The sequence below is a fragment of the Pseudorasbora parva genome, chromosome 13 (assembly GCF_024679245.1).
Source record: "Pseudorasbora parva isolate DD20220531a chromosome 13, ASM2467924v1, whole genome shotgun sequence".
NCBI classification, from domain to species: Eukaryota; Metazoa; Chordata; class Actinopteri; order Cypriniformes; family Gobionidae; genus Pseudorasbora; species Pseudorasbora parva.
Genome location: NC_090184.1, coordinates 27,879,014 through 27,899,729, shown reverse-complemented (window position 1 = coordinate 27,899,729; position 20,716 = coordinate 27,879,014). Strand labels below are relative to the sequence as shown.

Below are 20,716 nucleotides of genomic sequence, written 5' to 3'. Positions count from 1 at the left end.
TGTGAGAACATCCCCTAGCCTAGCTTTATGTTTGGGTGGTTTTTACAACAAACAAACTGACATATTGGTCAGCTAAACAAATGTATTTAAACACACACCATAGATCGCATGCTCCATTGATAAATTAACTATACACTATTGTGTTGTTTACTGATGTTTAGTGATGTTTACTTATGCGACGATAGCCAACATAGACATTTGAAGCAGTTTTACTCACCACCTGCTTCCAAAGCAGGACCGTGAACCTTTATGGCTGGGACCGCTCCGTCAAAAACACACTTCTTGTTGATTTTGTGAAGTCCTGTGACAACAGTGACCATGGAGACCCACTTTTGCGAACCGATTAAAGCGTGATGTTGTGACGCTTCTCGTCATTTCTGTGTTCCAATCGGTTAAAATGCAGAGCTGCCTTCCCGGAATGCTGTGCTGAAGAGTTAAAGTCGTTGGATGTCACCCATAGGAATAAAGTGGAGCGCGGCACGACAGAAGTGTTGCGTGGACGAGTGGATCTGCTGCTGAGAGTGAGCGTTGTGCATTTGCTCTTTCGGTCTGGTCACGCGCAGTTCGTACCCTTCCGGGAGAAGAGCCCGTACGGCCCATACAAGGACCTTCCGCTCTATCGACGTCAAGCCGACCTATACTCTGAAAAAACTCTCCAAAACTTGTGAGAAACCGGAAGGAGTATTTTTAACACAGGAATACCCCATCAAACATTCAACTTAGTGTTTGAAACTCCCCCCCAAGTTTACAGTTTATGTCAAGTTTAGGCTTACAACAAGGGTTATGTGCTTCTTCATCAGTGTTATTATCATTTTTCTCTGATTTTAGGGAGAAGTAATGACTAGGATTGGGTTTACGGTTAGCACTAAATTTTCTGACAGGAATGTTGTTCGAGGATCAACAAGTTATGACCCAATGACATGTCCTACTTGGTAAAATCACTTTGACCTTCCACTGACTGCTAGTGTCTAATCCATAGACACAGATATTAAACAAAGAGCAAAAAAACACACATACACATGCGGGTGATTTGACTTATCCTCTGTGGGAGCTCGAAATGTGTTGATTTAACCAGCATGACTAATAATATTTTCCTGCAGTAAGCTTCATTAATCATTTAAATAAATGTTTTATTTAGATGTTGAGGAACCAGTGTGTTACCCCATGCACATGTTGTGGCCGTTTATAGTAATTAAGATTATTTACTTGTCAATTTTCCATAATTGCTATTATTTTTTTGGACCTCAGAGCTCATTGGAATATGACAGAAAAATGATACTCAAGAAATTGCTGATTGGCTTCTCTTGTGTTTTGCGCCATGTGCTTTTCTAGTGCATTAGTTTAATGGCAGCATGGTGAGTTAAAGAGAGAGACGAGGACTGTTTTCGGGAGGTCAGTAGGGAGTCACTGCCTTATAATCCCATAATCAAACCAGCTGCCTCCACGCACCCTTCCCCCTTCCTCTCCTGTACCTCGTTCTCTCCCCACACACCTTCTCTTTATTCCTCTTGTCCTCATCTCAGTCTCCCACAAACACACTTTCCCAGATCTCTTGTCTGCTTGATATTGCCTTCATCTTTCTGACGTCTATGTAAACACTCCTGTTCCCCTGCCTGCATCCTTCCTCCTGTAACCCCTTTTGCTCTCTCCATCTCTCTTTCTCTCTCTTGCACAGGGTGGCATTTCATCAAAGGAGGATATAATCTCCTTAGACACTGAGACATCCAGTGACATTAAAAACTTCAAGCCGCTGCTGTCATCCTCTTTTAGACGCTCGCACGTTGTGCTTGACAAACAAGACTATATTTTTCCAGCCGTTACAGCACTTTAGTCAAATACTTCATCACTGTGGAAAAACTGTAGAAATATTTTGAGCTAAACTGTAATTTGCAAAAAGTGTTTGGTGTGGTGAGCCAAGCAGGATTACAGGAGCTTTAAAGTGCCCCAATTTAGCTTTTTTTGAATATAACCTTATATTATATAGCTGATTGTTGATAGTGCACGACAAATAAAGTTATTGTCTCCTAAAAGAAGGAATCGATTCTGAAACTGCCGAAACGAGGCGTCTTACTTCCTGTTACATACCAACGTAACATGTCACAAATTTGCATAAAGCCAGCCTATGGTCTTCATTGGTCGCCCGCTGACAAAGTCTACTTTGACCCGCCCTCAAACACTGTTGTAACACAGCTATTGTTTTTTTTTTTTACAGTGTCAACAGAGGCATTGAAATTGCACACTTTACCTTTAAAAACGCCAATTTGTTATAAATTTGGGTTATGGATTAAAATGGCACGTGTGGTTGAGTAAAAAGCATGCTTTGTTTCTGTCTGCGTGTTTTGAGAGCAAAGAGGGGGAACGGAAGATGTATTTTATGAGAAATGCTTATCAGCATGAAAGGTATGACTTCTAAGTAGATGACATTATGATCTAACGTCTCTCTTTCACCCCTCCCCCATTCATTTTATCTTCTGTGCTTTTATTCTTTCCCATCCCTGACTCCTCCTTAACAGCCTCCAGCATCATCACCCCTCACCCCAAGCTCTCTCTCTCTCTCTCTCTCTCTCTCTCTCTCTCTCTCTCTCTCTCTCTCTCTCTCTCTCTCTCTCTCTCTCTCTCTCTCTCTCTCTCTCTCTCTCTCTCTCTCTCTCTCTCTCTCTCTCTCTCTCTCTCTCTCTCTCTCTCTCTCTCTCTCCCTCTCTCTCCCATTCTCCCCGCTCACTCTCTGCTGAATCATTTTCCTCTTCTCTGAGTAATTTTCTTTCACTCAATTTAAATCGACTTTAGAGTGACTCGCTGCCAAGACCATATTCATGCACTTTATTGCAAAACATTTTTAATGTATTCAGAGGGAAAAATCATTTAGAAAATGGAAAAGCAAATGTGAAAATGTCATCAGTGTTGTACAAACAGCATGGACATACTGAATAACACGACTCAGAATTGCTTGGACTGGCAGGGTGTAAGTGGGACCGGAGTATCAAAGTCCTTCAAGCACTAACATGCTTCACTGCTCACTTTAATGATAATATTGCAGTGGTGTGTATTTTCAAACTCGCATCCCAAAAAGCGGTGCATGGTCCAAAATTAAAGCCAGTGGCTGTAATATTTAAACACAAACAAATATGGATATAAAGCTGAATTTCAGGAGACTTGTCAATAGTTTGTCTGGGTAATATTTGACCCTCTGAGAAAAGCAAGCCCAAATTTAGGACCATGCATGTTTGATTGCATTATGACATTATTTTCATGATAATTAATTACATTTTTCTCAACTGACATCACTTTAATTTATACATACTGTTATACAATAGTATTTTTGGATTGTATTTCTGTATTGTACTTTGTATTGTTTTACAGTAAAAAAACAAACAATTTTTTATATATATATATTAAATATATTAAAGGCACAGATGTAAGGCTTTCGGATTCAAATATCCAAAAACCACTAGAACAATGTTATATATTTTGTTGACTTGTGTACTTACATTATCCCAAATGTTTCCAAGAATGTTTAAATCCAGAGAAATAAGCAATTTTAACTGGGACATGGACCATGCCCGTGTGTCGCCTGTCAATGACACCTGCGTTATCCTTGATTTCATGGAAACACCAAAGACACTTTAACTCTTAACTCTTTCCTTAAAAAAAGGTTGCCCGCCATCATCAGAGTTTTTCACAATTTTTCATATAAATGTTATAATGTTGAATATTTGAACATAAAAAAAAGCAAAATTTTAAACAAAAAGATGAGAAAATCACGTTTTTGTGGAAGGCTTATCAAACACAGATGGAGTAGATTGAGTCCATCAACACCCCTAATGCTTCCATAGTCCTGTAGCTCGTCTTGGGTCCAGATTTCATTCAGTAACATTAGGAAGTTTTGATTCATATGCTGTTTAATCATGTTAAACACGTTATGTTACATATGCAAATGATTACATGCGATTACTTGTTTTACTGCGTCTTCCTCGCGTGTTTTGATCAGGAGATCTAGTACCGGTACTCATTCAGAAGATGTGTAATAGTGCCCCCTAACATCTGACAGTGAAAACCCGGAAAATTCAGTTTTTGCTATGTGTTTTATTAGACTGGTGAGCAACTGTTTGGATACATTAATCGACAGAACACTAATCATTGTTCTATAGCTCAACACAGATAGTCTTATTGTTTAAATTTCATTTTTCTCATTTACCGCAAATAGGTTTTACCATATCTAATATCTTACTGCAGTGTGCAACAAGTGTCAACAAGTGTGAAGTGATAGTCTTCGGCATAATAAAAGCTCAGCGAAATCCCGGCATAATCAAGTTACAGCATTGTTTTAAATATGCAACATCTAGTGGTGAAAAATTACATATTGTGACTTTAAGGCGCTGTTGCATTAGCCAAAATTTGGCCCACAAAAATGCCCATTGTCTACTGCCAAAAGTGTAGTTTTGTGCAAAGCACTGCTCACACAGAAGTTACTTTCAAACCAAGCAGTTGCTATTGATCAATGCTGCAAATTTGTGTGGAAAAATAATTCAACATTTGCAATGGGGAAATGTTTTTCTTTTATGCAAAATGTGGATTACAATCGAAATGACTGGATTTCACCTGCAAAATTTCTCTGAGCACATGAACGCATCTTTACACAAATAAGCGTCTTATGAGAAGCAGAAGCACCATCGGAAGAGAATCGGAGAAAAAAAAAAACGTAACTTAATACTCGCAAAGCAAAAGGCCTGGTCAGTTGGTAGTTTGCTCACAACATGAAAATAATTACATACTGAATGAAACACTGAAATGAATAAACTAAAAAGAATAGTTCTAAAAATCTACTAATTTCTATATGCAAAAACATGTCTGAAATGTAATCTGGGCATTTATATTCGGTTCACCCACACAATTTCTGATCAGTCACAGAAAACCTTGAATCTTTTTTCTTTTTTATCTTTCCAGTTTGCTCTCTTAACAATTCTAAACTTTCTGTATATATTTGCAGTTGTATGCACTGTACACTGCCATTCAAAAGTTTTTAATTACATGTTTTTTTGTTTTTTTAAATGTTTTTAGAAGTATTTGATCACAAATACAAAATCACACAAAGAACTAATATTGTGAAATATTATTAAAATGTAAAATAACTTCTGTTCAAATATATTTTAAAATGTGTTTTTTTATGTGACGCAAAGCTGAATTTTCAGCATCATTACTTAGTGTCACATGTTCCTTCAGAGATCATTCTAATTTATGCTGATGTGCTGCTCAAGAAACATTTATGATTATGTCGAAAACAGATTTTTTTTTATTCTTGATGAATAGAAAGTTCAAAAGTTTATTCAAATAGAAAAGCTATTTTACATTTGAATAATATTTCACAATATTACTTTTTAATTGTTTAATGTTTAATCAAACAAATGGAGCCTTGGTGAGCAGAAGATACGTTAAAAGTCTTACAGATCAAAAACTTTTGAACAGCAGTGTGTAATGTATGTGCATTTGTGTGTATGAGCATAAAGTATGTGTGCGTTTGATGGACACGGATGATTCACTCCGCAGCATGTTTCTAATTTCACAGTCAGTGAGCTGTAGATGATATCTCACAGGCTGTTCTGACACCGACCCGACTCACTTCTGCATGTTGAGATGGACCTCAGAAGTAGTACAACTCTCGCAGCAGCACTAAAATGTTTCACATTACAATAGAGTAAAACATAGACTGTGATTGTCAGAGAAACTGAAGTGATGTTTTGATTGACCTGTCAGACTTGTTCTTATCACTTAACTTACAAACGAAAGTGATCTGACATACTGCTTTTACGCATACGATACAGGGCAAGGCTCGTCATTTTTAAGCTTATTATCTCTCCTCAACTCACTTCATCTTCCTTTGTCTCATTCTCTGTTTCTCAGATGGCATTCACAGCATCAGCGCTCAGTGTGTGTTGCGGGTTCTCATCATTACGGAAGAGATGCTCAGCAGCAGCATCACTGTGCGGCTCCAGAACATGTCCCAGGAGCACTTCCTTTCCCCGCTACTCACTCACTTCCTGGAAGGGGTGTCAGCAGTGCTCTCAGTCTCTCCTGATGATGTGTTCGTGTTTAACGTGCAGCCGGATGCAGAAGCAGGAAAGGTGCTCAACGTCAGTTTCTCAGCGGCATTGCCAGGAGGGCACTTTTTCCCATCGGAGGCTCTGGAGGAGCAGCTGTACCTCAACAGACCTAGACTTAACACCCTCGCACATATGGAGGTAACACACACACACACACACACACACACACACACACACACACACACACACACACATACACATTGGTCTATGTGGTTTACAGGGACTCTCCATAGGCGTAATGGTTTTTATACTGTACAAACCGTATTTTCTATCCCCTTACACTGCCCCTGCCCCTAAACCTACCCATCACAGGAAACATTCTGCATTTTTACTTTCTCAAAAAAACATCATTTAGTATGTTTTTAAGGCCATTTGAATTATGAGGACATTTGATATGTCCTCATAAACCACATTTATAGTGTAATACCAGTGTAATACCCATGTAGTTATACAAATTTGTGTCCTCATAAACCACATAAACAGGCTCACACACACACATACACACACACACACACACACACACACACACACACACACACACACACACACACACACACACACACAGTGTTTCCATGTTTTATGGGGACTTTTCTTAGGTGTAATGGTTTTTATACTGTACAAACTGTATATTTTATCCCCCTACACTGCCCCTGCCCCTAAACCAACCCATCACACAAAACTATCTGCATTTTTACATTTTCAAAAAACATCCCTTAGTATGATTTATAAAATGTTTTCCTCATGGTGACCAAATAATGTCCCCACACGGACAAGGATTTCGGATATTGCCCTCTTTGTGGGGAGTCGGGGACCCCCATAACGTAGGGTTTACCACAGTCCACCTCACACACACACACACACACACACACACACACACACACACACACACACACACACAAATTCACACAAACACTTACAAACACCCTTTGTTGTGTACTATGGCAGGTTCTCCCATTTGATGATAACGTGTGCTTGCGTGAGCCATGTCAGAACTACATGAAGTGTATCAGCGTCCTTCGCTTCAACAGCTCCGCTCCCTTTATCGCCTCCCCTTCCACGCTGTTCCGGCCCATCCATCCCATCACAGGCTTGCGCTGCCGCTGCCCAGCCGGATTTACCGGAGATTACTGTGAGATTGAAATAAACCTGTGTTACTCAAACCCCTGCATGAATGGAGGAGTGTGTGCTCGAAGGGAGGGAGGCTACACCTGCATCTGTCGAGAGGATTACACAGGTGAGAGTGGGATTGTTTGTTTCAGTAAAGGATGTATTATTGTATCTTTCTAGATGATGGGGAGTCTTGCAAAGACTTGCAAAAGAACACTTTTTGCGGTTTATTCTGGCCAAGATTCGCCCACTTATGGTTGGTTCACACTGCCAAAACAAACAGCAAAATTTAAAATGTGCACTAAAGTTGGCAGTTGTATGTACAGTAGAATGATGAGAATCACAACTGTCATGTTCATACTGCCGAACAGACAGCAACAGATCCAATAAACCCAACAACTATTGGCATTGGATATTTCTTCGTTAGACAGGAATTACAAAAATGAAGACTTCAGATGCAAAAGCCTCTATGTCCGTATATGTCCGTTTAAAAAAAAAAAAAAAAAAAACATTTTTGTCTATCCTGTGTATAGGTTTCTACCTAAGTACCGGTACTTCTGAATGGGCTGAGGCTGGGATTTAGTGGGTTTGAAGTGAAAGTATTTTATGAACGTATACTATATGTAGAGAGCATTCACTCACTCAGTATCATGACCTAATTTTTGACCAAAGTGGCTTTTAGAGACTTTTGCATCTTAACTCTTACTCTTCATATATCTTCCAAAGATTTGATGCTAAGAGTTAGGACTGTGTTTAGATGTAACTTTTCTAATTCAGTTAGATTCTGATTCACAAATTCTAGATTTGTGTGTGTGTGTGTGTGTGTGTGTGTGTGTGTGAAATAAATCCTCAGCTAATGCTTTTTTATTTATATTAAAAAAATATTTTATTCGTCACTTCTAGTCCTCTATCCACCTTATTTTTTTCCTTGCTGAAGTAAGCTGTTTTCTGTGAATGTGTGAGATTTTAGATTCATTAGCCGCTATAGGAAAAATTACAAGAAGTATTTTAAAGTGCAGTGAATGGAAAAAACTGTTACCGTAACAAACCAGTTTGTTAAATTAAATAAGAAATAAGAGTTTTCACAGGAAGCCAGGAACATTACATTTGCAGATGACCGCGCCCGTTCTTATGTGAAAAATCGGTGGATGCATTTGGAACTGCAAATGGTAAAATAACAAATATGTGTCTATAAATAAACTTGTTTTGCTGAGTTCAATCACTCTTGGGACTTTCAGTATTGAGTAATCAGCAGTAACCAGATCATTCAAATTAATATAACGATTAATGAGAAAATCTATATTTTAACACAGCCCTGGCCATGTGCGTCTCCAACGTTTCCAAATCCAGCTACTAGCTTTTCCAAAGAGGCACTGGAAAATTGTGCAGCAACCTGCCAATCAAGCGTTGCCAGTTTTCTGCGCAATATGCATCAGATGGCCAGAGAAGGGGCTGTGAGCGGTCCGTGGGCGCACCATCTGATGCTGAGACTAGACGATGGTGCCTGGTGGTACAGCACAACCGCTAGCCAGTTTGTTTAGCAAGTGTATGTGTGTGGCCACGGGTTAAACAGACCTAAACTCTCAGCAGTGAAGTCAGTCTGAAGTTAAATGAGCTACTCTTGGTAATACAAACGCTGCAGTATGAAAGAAAGTGAAAGAGAGGATAAGAAATCCAACGGAAGGATGAAAGCAGGGGCAGATGAAGGATCCCCCGAGGGCCGTACCATGTGCGTGTGGGGGTTGGGTAGAGAGGGTGGTTTAGCCCAAGAGAAGAAGAATAGCTTTGATGAATTAAACATCATTTGAAGGAAGGGGAGAGAATACATTACCAAATATTCTGGATAGGTACAGGGGAGCGGAGCGAAACAGAAAGAGGAAGAAAGAGGGTGAAGTGCTCTTAATACTTAGTCAGGAAGTGAACAGCTGGAGAAAAGTGAGAGAGAGAGAGCATCAGACACAAATATAAAAGGACAAAAGCATCTGGAGACTAAAGATAGAGAGACTAAAGATGGAGAGATATTTGCAGAGAGGGTTTTAGAGCCTTTCCCTGCTGGTTTTTAAGTGATTTAGAGTCAGCTGAGAATCAATGGAGATTTGTTTAAGTGTGCCGGCGTGTGTGAGAGCATGTGTGTGTACTTAAAAGCTCACCTTTTGTCCATGTCTAGATAACTGCACTTGAATGCTCTTTGTCTTTATTTAGGTGAATATCTCGGTGTGCTATCACTTGTATTTGTTGTGGGTATGTGAAGACAGTTCGTAGTTTGTTTTTGGACGAACGTTTCTACCTCATTGTAAACTGTGAGAATGTGTGTGTTTTTGAGTTGGACATGCTTATGTACAGGTTGTTTGTGTAAGTGTTTCTGTCAGTTCTGGTTGAGAAGTTGAAGAGAATTGCTGTTGGTCTGTGTGTCAGTAAGTGCTCTGTGAGCCAGTGCGGTCAGTGTGAAATGTTTTCTCAGAATTGCTTGTGTTCATGTCAGGCAGTCCATATGGTTTAACTAGGGCCAGGGGCAAAACACAGTGAAAAGAGAATGGGGGAACATGTTAAATAATAATAGCATTCTAAAAGCAATTTAATTCTTGCCTTATTGGAATTATACATTCAGCACCACTACTGGCATATAATTATGCAGCAGATAATCACACTTTTTAATTTATTTTTGTTGCAAAAACATTCTTAGATCGTTACAATAAAACTAGATAAAAGCATTTATCAAGATACATTTGAACTAGTTTTAAAAGCTTCATAAGCAGTCTCTCATACAGACAGATAAATAGATAGATATATTTGTTGTTGACTCTGAATGATCAACATATTTATTGTATTGAAATATTCATGAGGAAAAACACCCTTATGTTATGCCTACTGACTGTCTGTAATCCATATTAACAAAAAAATAGGCTTATCAAATGATTAAAAATCATTTAAATATCACAGTGATCTTATTACTTATTACTACTTATATGACATGGTGTAACATTAGTTTCTTCTTTTATAAAATATATTTATTATAAAAACTTTTTTAATTGTATTTGGAGTTCAGAGGCCTGTGACTTGCTTATATATTTTTATTCTGAGCATAGCGACTTATTTTATATTGGCTTTTGAATATTCAATGCTGTCAAGAGGAATGTGTGCAAATCCTTTTCCCTTTGCAGGTGATATGTTTGTAAGCTATGATGAATATGCTAATGCCTCTTGTTGAATATGCAAAGAACACTCAGTCTAAGTAGCCAGTGGGATCTGAGAAAGGCTGGACTGAGCTTCTTTAAATCTGCAAGTCCATGTGTCTTGTGGGGTTTGGTGTCTGTTTATGTGTGTGTGTGGCTGGTTTGTATTCATAATGAGCGGTTACTGTAGTGTAAACATCAATGTTTTGTTTGCATGCGTTGTGTGTCCGTCCATGTTTGTGTCCTAAGGCATTTTGCTGTATGTGTGTGTATTTCTGTAGTGGGTCAAAGTTTGAAGCACATTTAAAGGCAGTATTTTTTATACTCCCACTAAAGAGAGACAGATATCGTCTACATGTGTGTCTGTGCCAGAGGTTTGTACACGCATTCACATTAATGTGCTTTATTTAACCAGTGCCAGAGGCTCACCAACACAATGCTGGAACATCACAGTGCCAGAATCTGGCTCACATTTGGCTCAGCATCATAAAGCCTAAGGGCAGGATCTGCTGATGTTTCAAAACCCAAACAGCAAGCTGCTTTATGTAGGAGTGTGTGTGTGTTTGTCTGTTATTGGTCCTTCGGGGTTTTCCCGTCTACAGGTTTTTACAGAGTTTCTACACGCGTGTGTGTGTGTAAGTGTGTGTGTGTGTAAGTGTGTGTGTGTTTGTGTTCGTATGCTAGTCCCCTGCTGATACAGTGATGGTACAATTGATTAATTATATCAAATGCATCTTATAGACTGATTTAAAACAGTGACTTTAATGTTCAGTTTTTCATACATAAAGCTGTGCGCAATTATTCTTGGATCAAGAAAAAAAAGAACTCTGAGAAAAATGGTAATGTAGTTTAGTCCCATTCTCTCCCTATTCCCAGCATGCACTAGGGCATGAATAATTATTAGGGTTTCATTTTGGAGTATTTACCAGTTGTATTTACATTTTCTTTGGTATTGTTGTCACATTTTCCACCTGTAAAATTAGATCGGATTTTTTAAAAATATTTTTTTCTGGTGTTTAAAAAAAAAAAATTATTATAAGCTCAAAAAAAATTAACAATAAAAATAAATTGATCACAATAAGATTTAATAACACACATAAAAAGTAGATTCAATAGATTTCCATTTCAGGCCGACTTGAACAACCAATCAAAGTACTAAGTCAAAAATAGGGATGCCTCATATTAAGGGGGGGGGGGGGGGGGGGGCACTCAGTTTCAGTCAATCTCATGTCAATCTTGAGTATCTATAGAGTAGTATTGCATCCTTCATATCTCCAAAAGTCTTTAGTTTTATTATATTTATAAAAGAAATATAGGCTGTACCGAGTCTTTCCGGAAAAAAACGAGCGCCTGGAGGTGTATCGTGTGGGAGGAGCTAAAGAATGACGATCGCGTGCAAAGCGGTGACGTCCTCAAGCGTGGAGAAACCCATGGCTATCGATTCTCAGCTAATACAGATATGATCCAGAATCAAATTCGGAGGCTGAAATAAATTGAACAGGAGTATGTGGTATGTACTGTATTTAGTGACCTGTCAACATTTGTGTGTGTTTACTCGCAGTTTATGAGGACATGATTCGGTTTATGGACTATTGTATATGATTAAACCTTAGCAGTAGCAAGTAGAGGTCTTCACGGGTCCAAAAATTCGCACCCGAACCCGAAGAGACCCGCAATGTTCAACACAGACCCGACCCGTCTATTATTTTAAAAACTGGACCCGGACCCGTGCAGATCCGAAAAATGCCAAAAATATATTACCCGGAACCGACATGGACCCGTCTATTATTTGATAGCTGGAACCGAACCCGCCGGGAAGACACAGACGCGACTGGACCCGATTGTCTCATATTACACAATATAACGTTACTGCTGTTAACAAGTTAATGAACAAGCTGCGAAAAATAACTTTGTCTCAGTCAGCCTACCTAACGATATAGCCGTTGTCTCCCTTGTACCTTGATTGTGATGTATTACAATATTCCTCATTAATTGTTCCAAGCATGCTTAATTCACTCATTTCAGCTGTAAAAGTCAATTTTATTTCACAGTGACGGATTTATGAGTTCATTCGCATAATAACTTTGACTGTTTGCCCTTTTGAACTAATAACTATTGCTCGTTTAGTGCCATGGCCGCTTGCGTTACCATTATTTATTTGCCATAATCTCTCTGAGTCTGACTAGCAGAACTTTAAGATTAAACAAGACGGTTCATTCATATTATTTTTAAAGTCATTACAGTCACTGCGGTCTGCGGAAGCTCGGGTTGCCATAGAAACATGACACGCGCTTGAGACTGCACTCGCGCGTCAGCTGGAGCAACCTGAAATATGAGCCTTTTTTTACACAATTTGAGCATCACAGAAAACATTTATGTGACAGTTCACCTGAGGTCTTGTTGCTGATTTGAAATATATTCTTGAGTACATTATTACCGCGCGCATGCATTAAATCTGCCCGCTTTCTAAAAGGCTGAGATAGCGCGCGCGAGAGAGAGAGAGAGAGAGAGAGAGAGAGAGAGAGCGCGCGCGCGAGAGAGAGAGCGCGCTTGCGTTTTTGTTGTTGTTGTGTATTTCTAAACCTCATTTCCCGGCTCACACTTTTCTTATCCTAATTTAGCAATTTGTAAGTTACACAAAACACACAAGCCGCGCTGACTCTCACGGCCAGGTGTTCTCCGAGTCCGATTGACGTATTACATAGGCTACAACATTAACAGACCCGGGAACCGAAGTAATAGATTAGGACCCGACCCGGACCCGGCTGACCATTTAAAAAATAGACCCGAACCCGTACGGGTCCCGGGTCGGATCCCGGGTCCACGGGTCTCGGGTGCCCCGTGAAGACCTCTAGTAGCAAGCAAAACGGTTTTGCACGTCAGACTAGTGTAACATTATACATAGAACAACAATGGAGTAACGTTAGCGCATTTGAACGACGAAGCACGCGATCGTGTCGTTTACTGATGTTTACTCACGCAACGATAGCCAACAGCATAGACATTTGAAGCAGTTTTACTCACCGGCTGCTTCCAAAGCAGGACCAAACCTTTATCGCTGGGACCGCTCAGTCAAAAACACACTTCTTTGGTATGATTTGGTGAAGTCCTGTGACAGCAGTGACCGTGGAGATCCACTTTGCGATGCGACTGAAGCGATGTTGTGAAGCTTCCCGTCATTTCTGCGTTCAAATCGGTTCAAATGCAGCGCTGCCTTCCCGGAATGCTGTGCTGAAGCGTTGAAGTCGCTTGATGTCACCCATAGGAATAAAGTGGAGTGCGGTGCGGACTATAACGACATAAGTGTTCTCTGACGACTGGATCTGCACCTGAGCGAGTGGGCGTGCATTTCCTCTCTCGCTCTACTCACGCGCGCGTACCCTACCGGGAGAAGAGCCGTACGGCCCATACAAGGACCTTCCGCTCTGTTCACATCAAGCCGACCCATACTCGAAAAAAACTCTCCGAAACTTGTGAGAAACCGGAAGGAGTATTTTTAACACAGAAATACTCCATCAAACGTCCAACATTCGTTTTTGAAACTTTGTCTATGTTTAGGATGGGAATCCAAGTCTTTAACAGTGTAAAAAGCTCAGTATGCATGAAACAGCATTTCACCCACCCCCCTTAAAATTCTGGCCAATACTAATAATCTATACATTTTATTACTATGGCCAATAACTGATGTAAATGGCCGAAACTTAAGTAATTTGTCTGGAAAAAAAAGTGTTTAAAACTCAAATCAATCATTTTAAATGCTACAAGTGAATTTACATGATAATGTAAAACTGTGTTTTTTTTAGTTATTTAAAAAAAATGATCTTTAAAAGATTAGCACTTAATTTCAAAGATCAGCACCCAGGGCTAGACTGGTAATCTGGCATACCGGGCATTTTCCCAATGGGTCGATAGGTTATTTATTTTTTGCCACTGACTGGCCGATCATGCAGTGACCATGGCCCATTGGTTTGTCTTCTGAATTGACAGGCCAAAGCAAGAGAGACCGTCCCTCCATATTAGGCGTTTTTTTTTTTCTTTCATTTTTTTTTTTGGGAGCATATAACTGCAAAAGGCGAATATCTGCACACCGCAACCGCTGACTAACGTAAGCTGTGTTTCTGCTGCTCTATGAATGCCACTTTGACAGTGGTGAATCAGAGAAACATATTTATTACGTGAGGATATGGAATTCCTTACCAAAAAACATCAGAAGTATTGACAGCTTCAACATTTTTGAAATTAAGCTTAAGCAGTGGCTACTATTAGAACAAATTTGCAACCATTAATGAGTGTTTGTAAATTCCTTGTTTTATAAATTGCATCATGGATATGTAGGTTTTTGTGATGTTGTATGTGCACTGTAAAACCCAACAAGTTACGGTAACTCAAACCATTTGAGGAAACCGATTGCTTCAAACCAATTAAGTTTTAAAACCATTAAGTATGAGTACTGAAAACTCATATACATTGAGTTAAATTAACTCATATTTTAGTGTTGTTTAAGTGTTAAAACTTATATTTTAGTGTTGTGTTGATCAATTATTAAGAGTAAACTGAACTTAAAGATTTTAAGTTAATTTTATTAATTCAGTTTGAATTCAGGTAACAAATCTAACTAAGTCTTAACAACAACATGGTTACTTAAATGGTTTTAGGAAACAGATTGCGGCAAATGGTTTAAGTTCATCAAACTCAAAGTGATTAAGTTACATAAGACTAAGCACAAGCTAACATTGGTACAAAATGAAGACAGAACAGGAGGGTATTTTTAAGTAATTTATTGAAATATAACATTTACATCATAAATACAGTATGCCATATGTTCACAAATATAACTAGACAAAAAATATTAGACTTTTTCACCAAATAAAACAGCACAAACATGTTTAAAAAAGTCATAACATTTAAATAACAAAACATATAAAATAAAAAAAATTATGTAAAAAGGTACATTTCCTCAAAAAGCAAAAGCACTGTATGATCTTTAATGTACTCTAAGTGTATTGCACTGACTTGGCAGACATCACCACCTCATCTTTAAAGACAATCAAAGCATCCAGTGGGTTTAAAGGTAACGTTCCCTCTTCCTCCTCGACAGTAAGGATGGTGACTGTTGGCTTCTGCACCTGGTCAAGCTCCTTTTTCTATATGCATTGGAAAAAAAGTTTGTATGTCACCACATATAAAAATAACCCTTGTCAGGGCAGACACCATATTTCAATTTTCATAAATAAAAAAAACGTTGTTATAAGGACCGGATTATTGTTGATTTAATTGGGCGTGTGCTTATTTAAAACCCTGTAGTTCAATTTTGTAAAGATGTTAAGTTGTTTGTCAGCAAGGTTTAATTGGGGGAAAAACATTTTCAGGGGTGTATCAGCCGAATGTTCTAGACTTTGAATTGAATGACGAATTGAATTGAATTGAATTCAAGCGATAATGCACACATTGCAAAACATTTGTTTTTCATGTCAGTATGTCATAAATAGAAAGAGGCAACAGTTTACTGTCAAAGATTTGTCGCTCACATCACGCCGCATCCAGTGTAGACAACATAACGGACTATAAGGGGCTCTTTTGTCCTGTCGCGCTGCTCACATCCGGTGTAGACAAGGTGAAACAAGACAGATTTGATTAACAAATTTTAAATGGATAATGGCAAGACATCCTTGGTGTAAATTACGTTCTTCTTTCAGATTAATATAATCAGAGCGGTATTAATAAATGTCCTGGTTAATCCAAGCATTATAATGGCAGTAAATGGCTGTCCAAAATTTGAAGCCAAAAAAGTGCATCTATTCATTATAAAAGTAATCCACATGACTCTGGAGGGTTAATAAAGTACTTCCGAAGTGAATCGATGGGTTTATATAAGAAAAATATCCATATTTAACTCGTTATAAAATAAGAAAATAACTAGTTTCCGGCGCAACGATGACGTCGGATATAGCGTAAAAAAGCATAACAGCCACGGCGTTGACGGCGGACGCAGCGTAAAAAACATAAATGATGTGACGATGATGTCGGGCGTTGCACAAGCGTTTTGAATCACGAGAGGATATTTTTCTTACACAAACCCATCGATTTAATTCAGAAGGCCTTTATTATTCCCCCGGAGCCGTGTGGAGCACTTTTAAAATGGATGGATGCACTTTTTTGGGCTACAAATTTTGGGCTGCCATTCACTGCCATTATAAAGCTTGGACGAGCCAGGACACGTATTAATATAACTCTGATTGTATTCGTCTGAAAGAAGAATGTCATTTACACCAAGGAGGACTTGAGGGGGGGGAGTAAATCATGGTGAACGATTCCTTTAAGCTTGAGCTGAAATTGGTTTATTATGTGTCAAATAAGCTTTTGCTGTGCTCAATGTATATGCTAATGAAAGCCTAAATTAAACATTTTGAAGACTAGATTTTCAATGGACAGATTAATAAAATTCTTATGTGTTTGGAACAATATGAGGGTTGGTAATTTATGAATCATGACTGAATTTGTATTGGCAAGTGGACTATACATTTAAGACAACTTGAATGATCAACTATCAGTCACTGTAACCACACCATGCATTTATGCTGGTGGCAGCTGAAAGGTTAACATGTTGCTAAATAAATGTAATGTAGTTTTGACATGTGTCCTACCTTGTGTCTTGAAAACATCTCCTGACTCTTCCTTTTAAATAGTAACCGACCTGCCAGGATCGTAGTTTTTTTTATGATTCATGACAAGACTTCTTTCAACCACTGCAAATCTAGCATTGCCAATTACCTTACACCTTTACAAACCCAAGGCAACTTCAGGATAACTGCCAGTGAAAATATAACACACGAAATGTTTCTGTTTATATTAGGAAAGCCGACTATAACAACAACTTTCAAGACTTGACCAGTATTCTCCTGAAGCAATACAACATGACTTTGAATGATAGACAGACTGGACTTTGGACTTTAAGCCTTTTAAAAAAATCATATTGCTTCAGAAGACTTACAAGTTGTGCTAAAAGACATTTATGGTCATAATTACGTTTGCAAAAATAGCAATTCATTCAAAAATTTAAATTGAAGAACAAACTTATATTTGTATGAACATTATGTAACTGTTCATAACGTTATCATTTGCATTTTGCACAGTAACGTTACAAAATTCCATTGATTTGTTCAATGTTAATTCTAACTTACTTACTCATAGAATTGTAGCCACGTTGCTGCCATTGCACCTTCGTCTTTGCTCTGAAAAGATTTAAAAGCATGGCAACAATGTGTTAGTGTGAGTTTCAAATGAGAAAACGTCATGAGAAACAAATAACAGTTTAAAATTTTATCTAACGTTAGCAAAACAGGATCTAAAATGCTCCTCAAGTCACTTTGTTCACCCCGGAGCTTCAGCTGCTTTAGTCAAATTAACTAGCATCACATATGATAGAGGAAACTCGAATTCGATTAACAATACATTTAAAACGGTTGTAATATAAGGAATGCGTGAGTTTGCTTTAACATAGTTACAGTCACTGTGGCACGAGAGACGTGGAAAGATGGCCAGCTGTCTCTAAAGCCAGCGTTTATCTGTCCGACTGTGAGAAAGCACAAACATATATTTTTTAATTCCCCGCTGACAAACTGCAGTGTAAAACAGCATAATTAACTCCAAACGTGTACATTACCGTTGATAACACTGGTGCAATAGCGCATTTGCTCCTAATGTTAGATTGTTTGCTGGCTAACTTTACACACAACATTACTGAGCTGGTTAATCTTCGGATAAACATAAAAGAGGTACGAAAATAACACTGAAAACGTTCAAACATGAGCGAAATATGAATAAATAAGTTTGAAACGCTTACCTTTTGTTTTTCTTGACTGTAGCGCGAGCCGTCCTGCTGTGACTGGACTGAAGGAGGGAAAATGGCGCGTTTTTTGTTACCTCGGAAACTCACTGGGATGATACTTTGACATGACTAAATGTAATGACTTTAAAAGAGCTTAATGTAAGACTGTAGGCTTAATATGAGGTAGATTAATGTATATACTATTGTTTATTTATTTATTTTATCAGCTTTTAGTTATTTAATTGGCCATAGATGTAAAATACTAGATTAAATAAATATCTGTAACTTAAACCATTAGACTTAAAAAGTTTTAGTAACTTATTTAGATTGAGGTTTGCTTACAATAATACATTTTTGAGTTAACATCACACATATTTGTTAAGTTGAATTAACTTTTTTGGTAACATTAAGTAAAATGAACTTATTTCATTTAGTGAATTTCACTGTTAGGTTTTACAGTGTGTGTATGTTATTGTAAGTTATTTTATTTGTTTACCCTCCCAGGGACAGCAGATGTAAATTAGCTGTTAGCTAACTCTGGTGCAATTACTATTAATTGTGCATTGTCCCTGTAAAAATAAACAATAAAATAAATAAAATTACTTTATTTTATTTTATTTATTTTAATTTACTTTACTTTAATTACTTTAAAAGTAAATTAATATTACAGAATATAAATCACTTTTATAGTGGCTGTTTTTGTATTTTTTTTCTAAGTGTTTACAATTTTTTTAATTACAAATATAATGGTTTATTTTATATGTTTTATTTAGCCTATTTTAAAAACCATATAGCCATGGTAATGAGGAGCATGGTTTTACCTGTGACTACCGTGATTTTACAGTTAAATAAAACTGGCCTACAGTTAAACTACAGTCAATAAAACAACTTTAAAGCCTGAGGCCCATAAATTAAGGACAGAGCTTTTTTTCTCTCAAAATGTTTTATGAACTTTTTTAATAAAACTAATGAAATTTAACTAAATATTATTTCAATGAGAACCTCATGAAAGATAGCTATCAACTCTTGAAAAATATGATTGTGGTCAAAAATGTGATCGTTAATTCACCCTGATGTCATTCCAAACCTAAATGAATTTATTTCTGTGTAAAATAAAATAAAATAATTTGAGTATGTTTTTTTTGTTTTGTTTGAAAAATATTCAAATGATAGCCTAACCAAAATGGCTTGATTCACTAAAATTCTTCAAAATATCTTCTTTTGTGTTTCACGGAAGTCAGACAGGTTTGGAAGGACACGAGAGTGAGTAAATGATGACAGCATTTAAAAGCAGTACATTTACTTTACTGCATCCTAGTTCAAAATCATCCGTGTGATGGGCATTTCTTTGTGACAGAAGTGCAATATTAAGTTTGTGCATTTGCAGACAATTCGATGATATCATTATTTGTCCCTGTCCTAGTTTTATTTATTTACTCAAATTTAAGGCCCTAACCCCAGCAAAAACATTCATGGGTGACTCATGGGCCGGATGTGCTGGGTTTGCCAGGGCCGAATTTAGCCCCGGTCCAGCCCTGTCAGCACCTAAAGATCAGTCAATATTAATGGAATAAGTATCAATGTGTGCATGTGTATATTATTTAAAATTTCTTGTTTTCTCTGTCTGTCCCAGGCGAGCGTTGTGAGTTTGACCGGCGTGGTGGACGGTGTGTGGCAGGCGTTTGTCGTAACGGTGGTACGTGTCGAGAGCTTTCTGGCGGAGGATTCAGATGTGAGTGTCCTGCAGGAGGTTATGAGAAGCCCTACTGCTCTGTCACCACAAGATCCTTCCCGCCAAAATCATTCATGATGTTCAGGGGACTCCGTCAAAGATTCCACCTCTCCATCTCTCTCTCGTGAGTACATGCATAAACGCACGTTATGTGACATAAGGGCATGTAGTATGATCTTTAGTCATGTGTTAGGTGCAAAACTATGACAGAAAAAAAAAACATATTGCTCTTAATATAATTAAGGATTAGTTTAAAATGGTAAAAATGTAAAACATTACACACTCCACTCTGAAATATTATACAATATTTATATATATCATAAATATTATTTTCCCTTCTGTAATCTTCTCTCCTTTCTCTTTCATGCTCTGTGCATGAGAAAAGCTCCTTAGCACTCTTCTTTCATCCTGTTTTTTCCCTTTTTTCTTCTACTTCCCCTTGTGAGTGTTATTTTCTGGTCATGTGTTTGATGTGATTGGTCAGGGTTTGGTTGCTGTGGCACAGAGGTAATATAATGGTTGTTTGTTGTAATCTCCTGGGTGACTAAAACAGAGCTATTTTATTTATTAACATGGTCAAATATCAACACATACAGAAAGGGCACAACCTTCTCTCATCTCCCTAGACACGCCAGAATATTAAATCCTTCTCTCTCTCGGTTAAAGTATTGCCTCTCTGCACTGAAAGATAACCATTGTGCTACAGTGTGCAATTTACCAACTGGCCATGTCCTATAAAAACTCTTTTAAATCTAAAAGTCTTTGCTCAGGAGAGCGT

At 38.0% G+C, this 20,716-nt stretch overlaps 1 protein-coding gene across 3 annotated transcripts in view; it reads left to right on the top strand.

The window, feature by feature from the left end:
• The window catches only part of celsr3 (cadherin, EGF LAG seven-pass G-type receptor 3), a 56,243-nt gene that overhangs the window by 9,611 nt on the left and 25,916 nt on the right, over positions 1 to 20,716 (top strand). For all 3 annotated transcript variants that reach the window (XM_067413683.1, XM_067413684.1, XM_067413685.1), the window contains exons 2-4: positions 5,899 to 6,236; positions 7,044 to 7,332; positions 19,840 to 20,062. In XM_067413683.1, the coding sequence (XP_067269784.1) occupies positions 5,899 to 6,236; positions 7,044 to 7,332; positions 19,840 to 20,062 (850 nt within the window). The remainder of the gene's footprint in view (positions 1 to 5,898; positions 6,237 to 7,043; positions 7,333 to 19,839; positions 20,063 to 20,716) is intronic.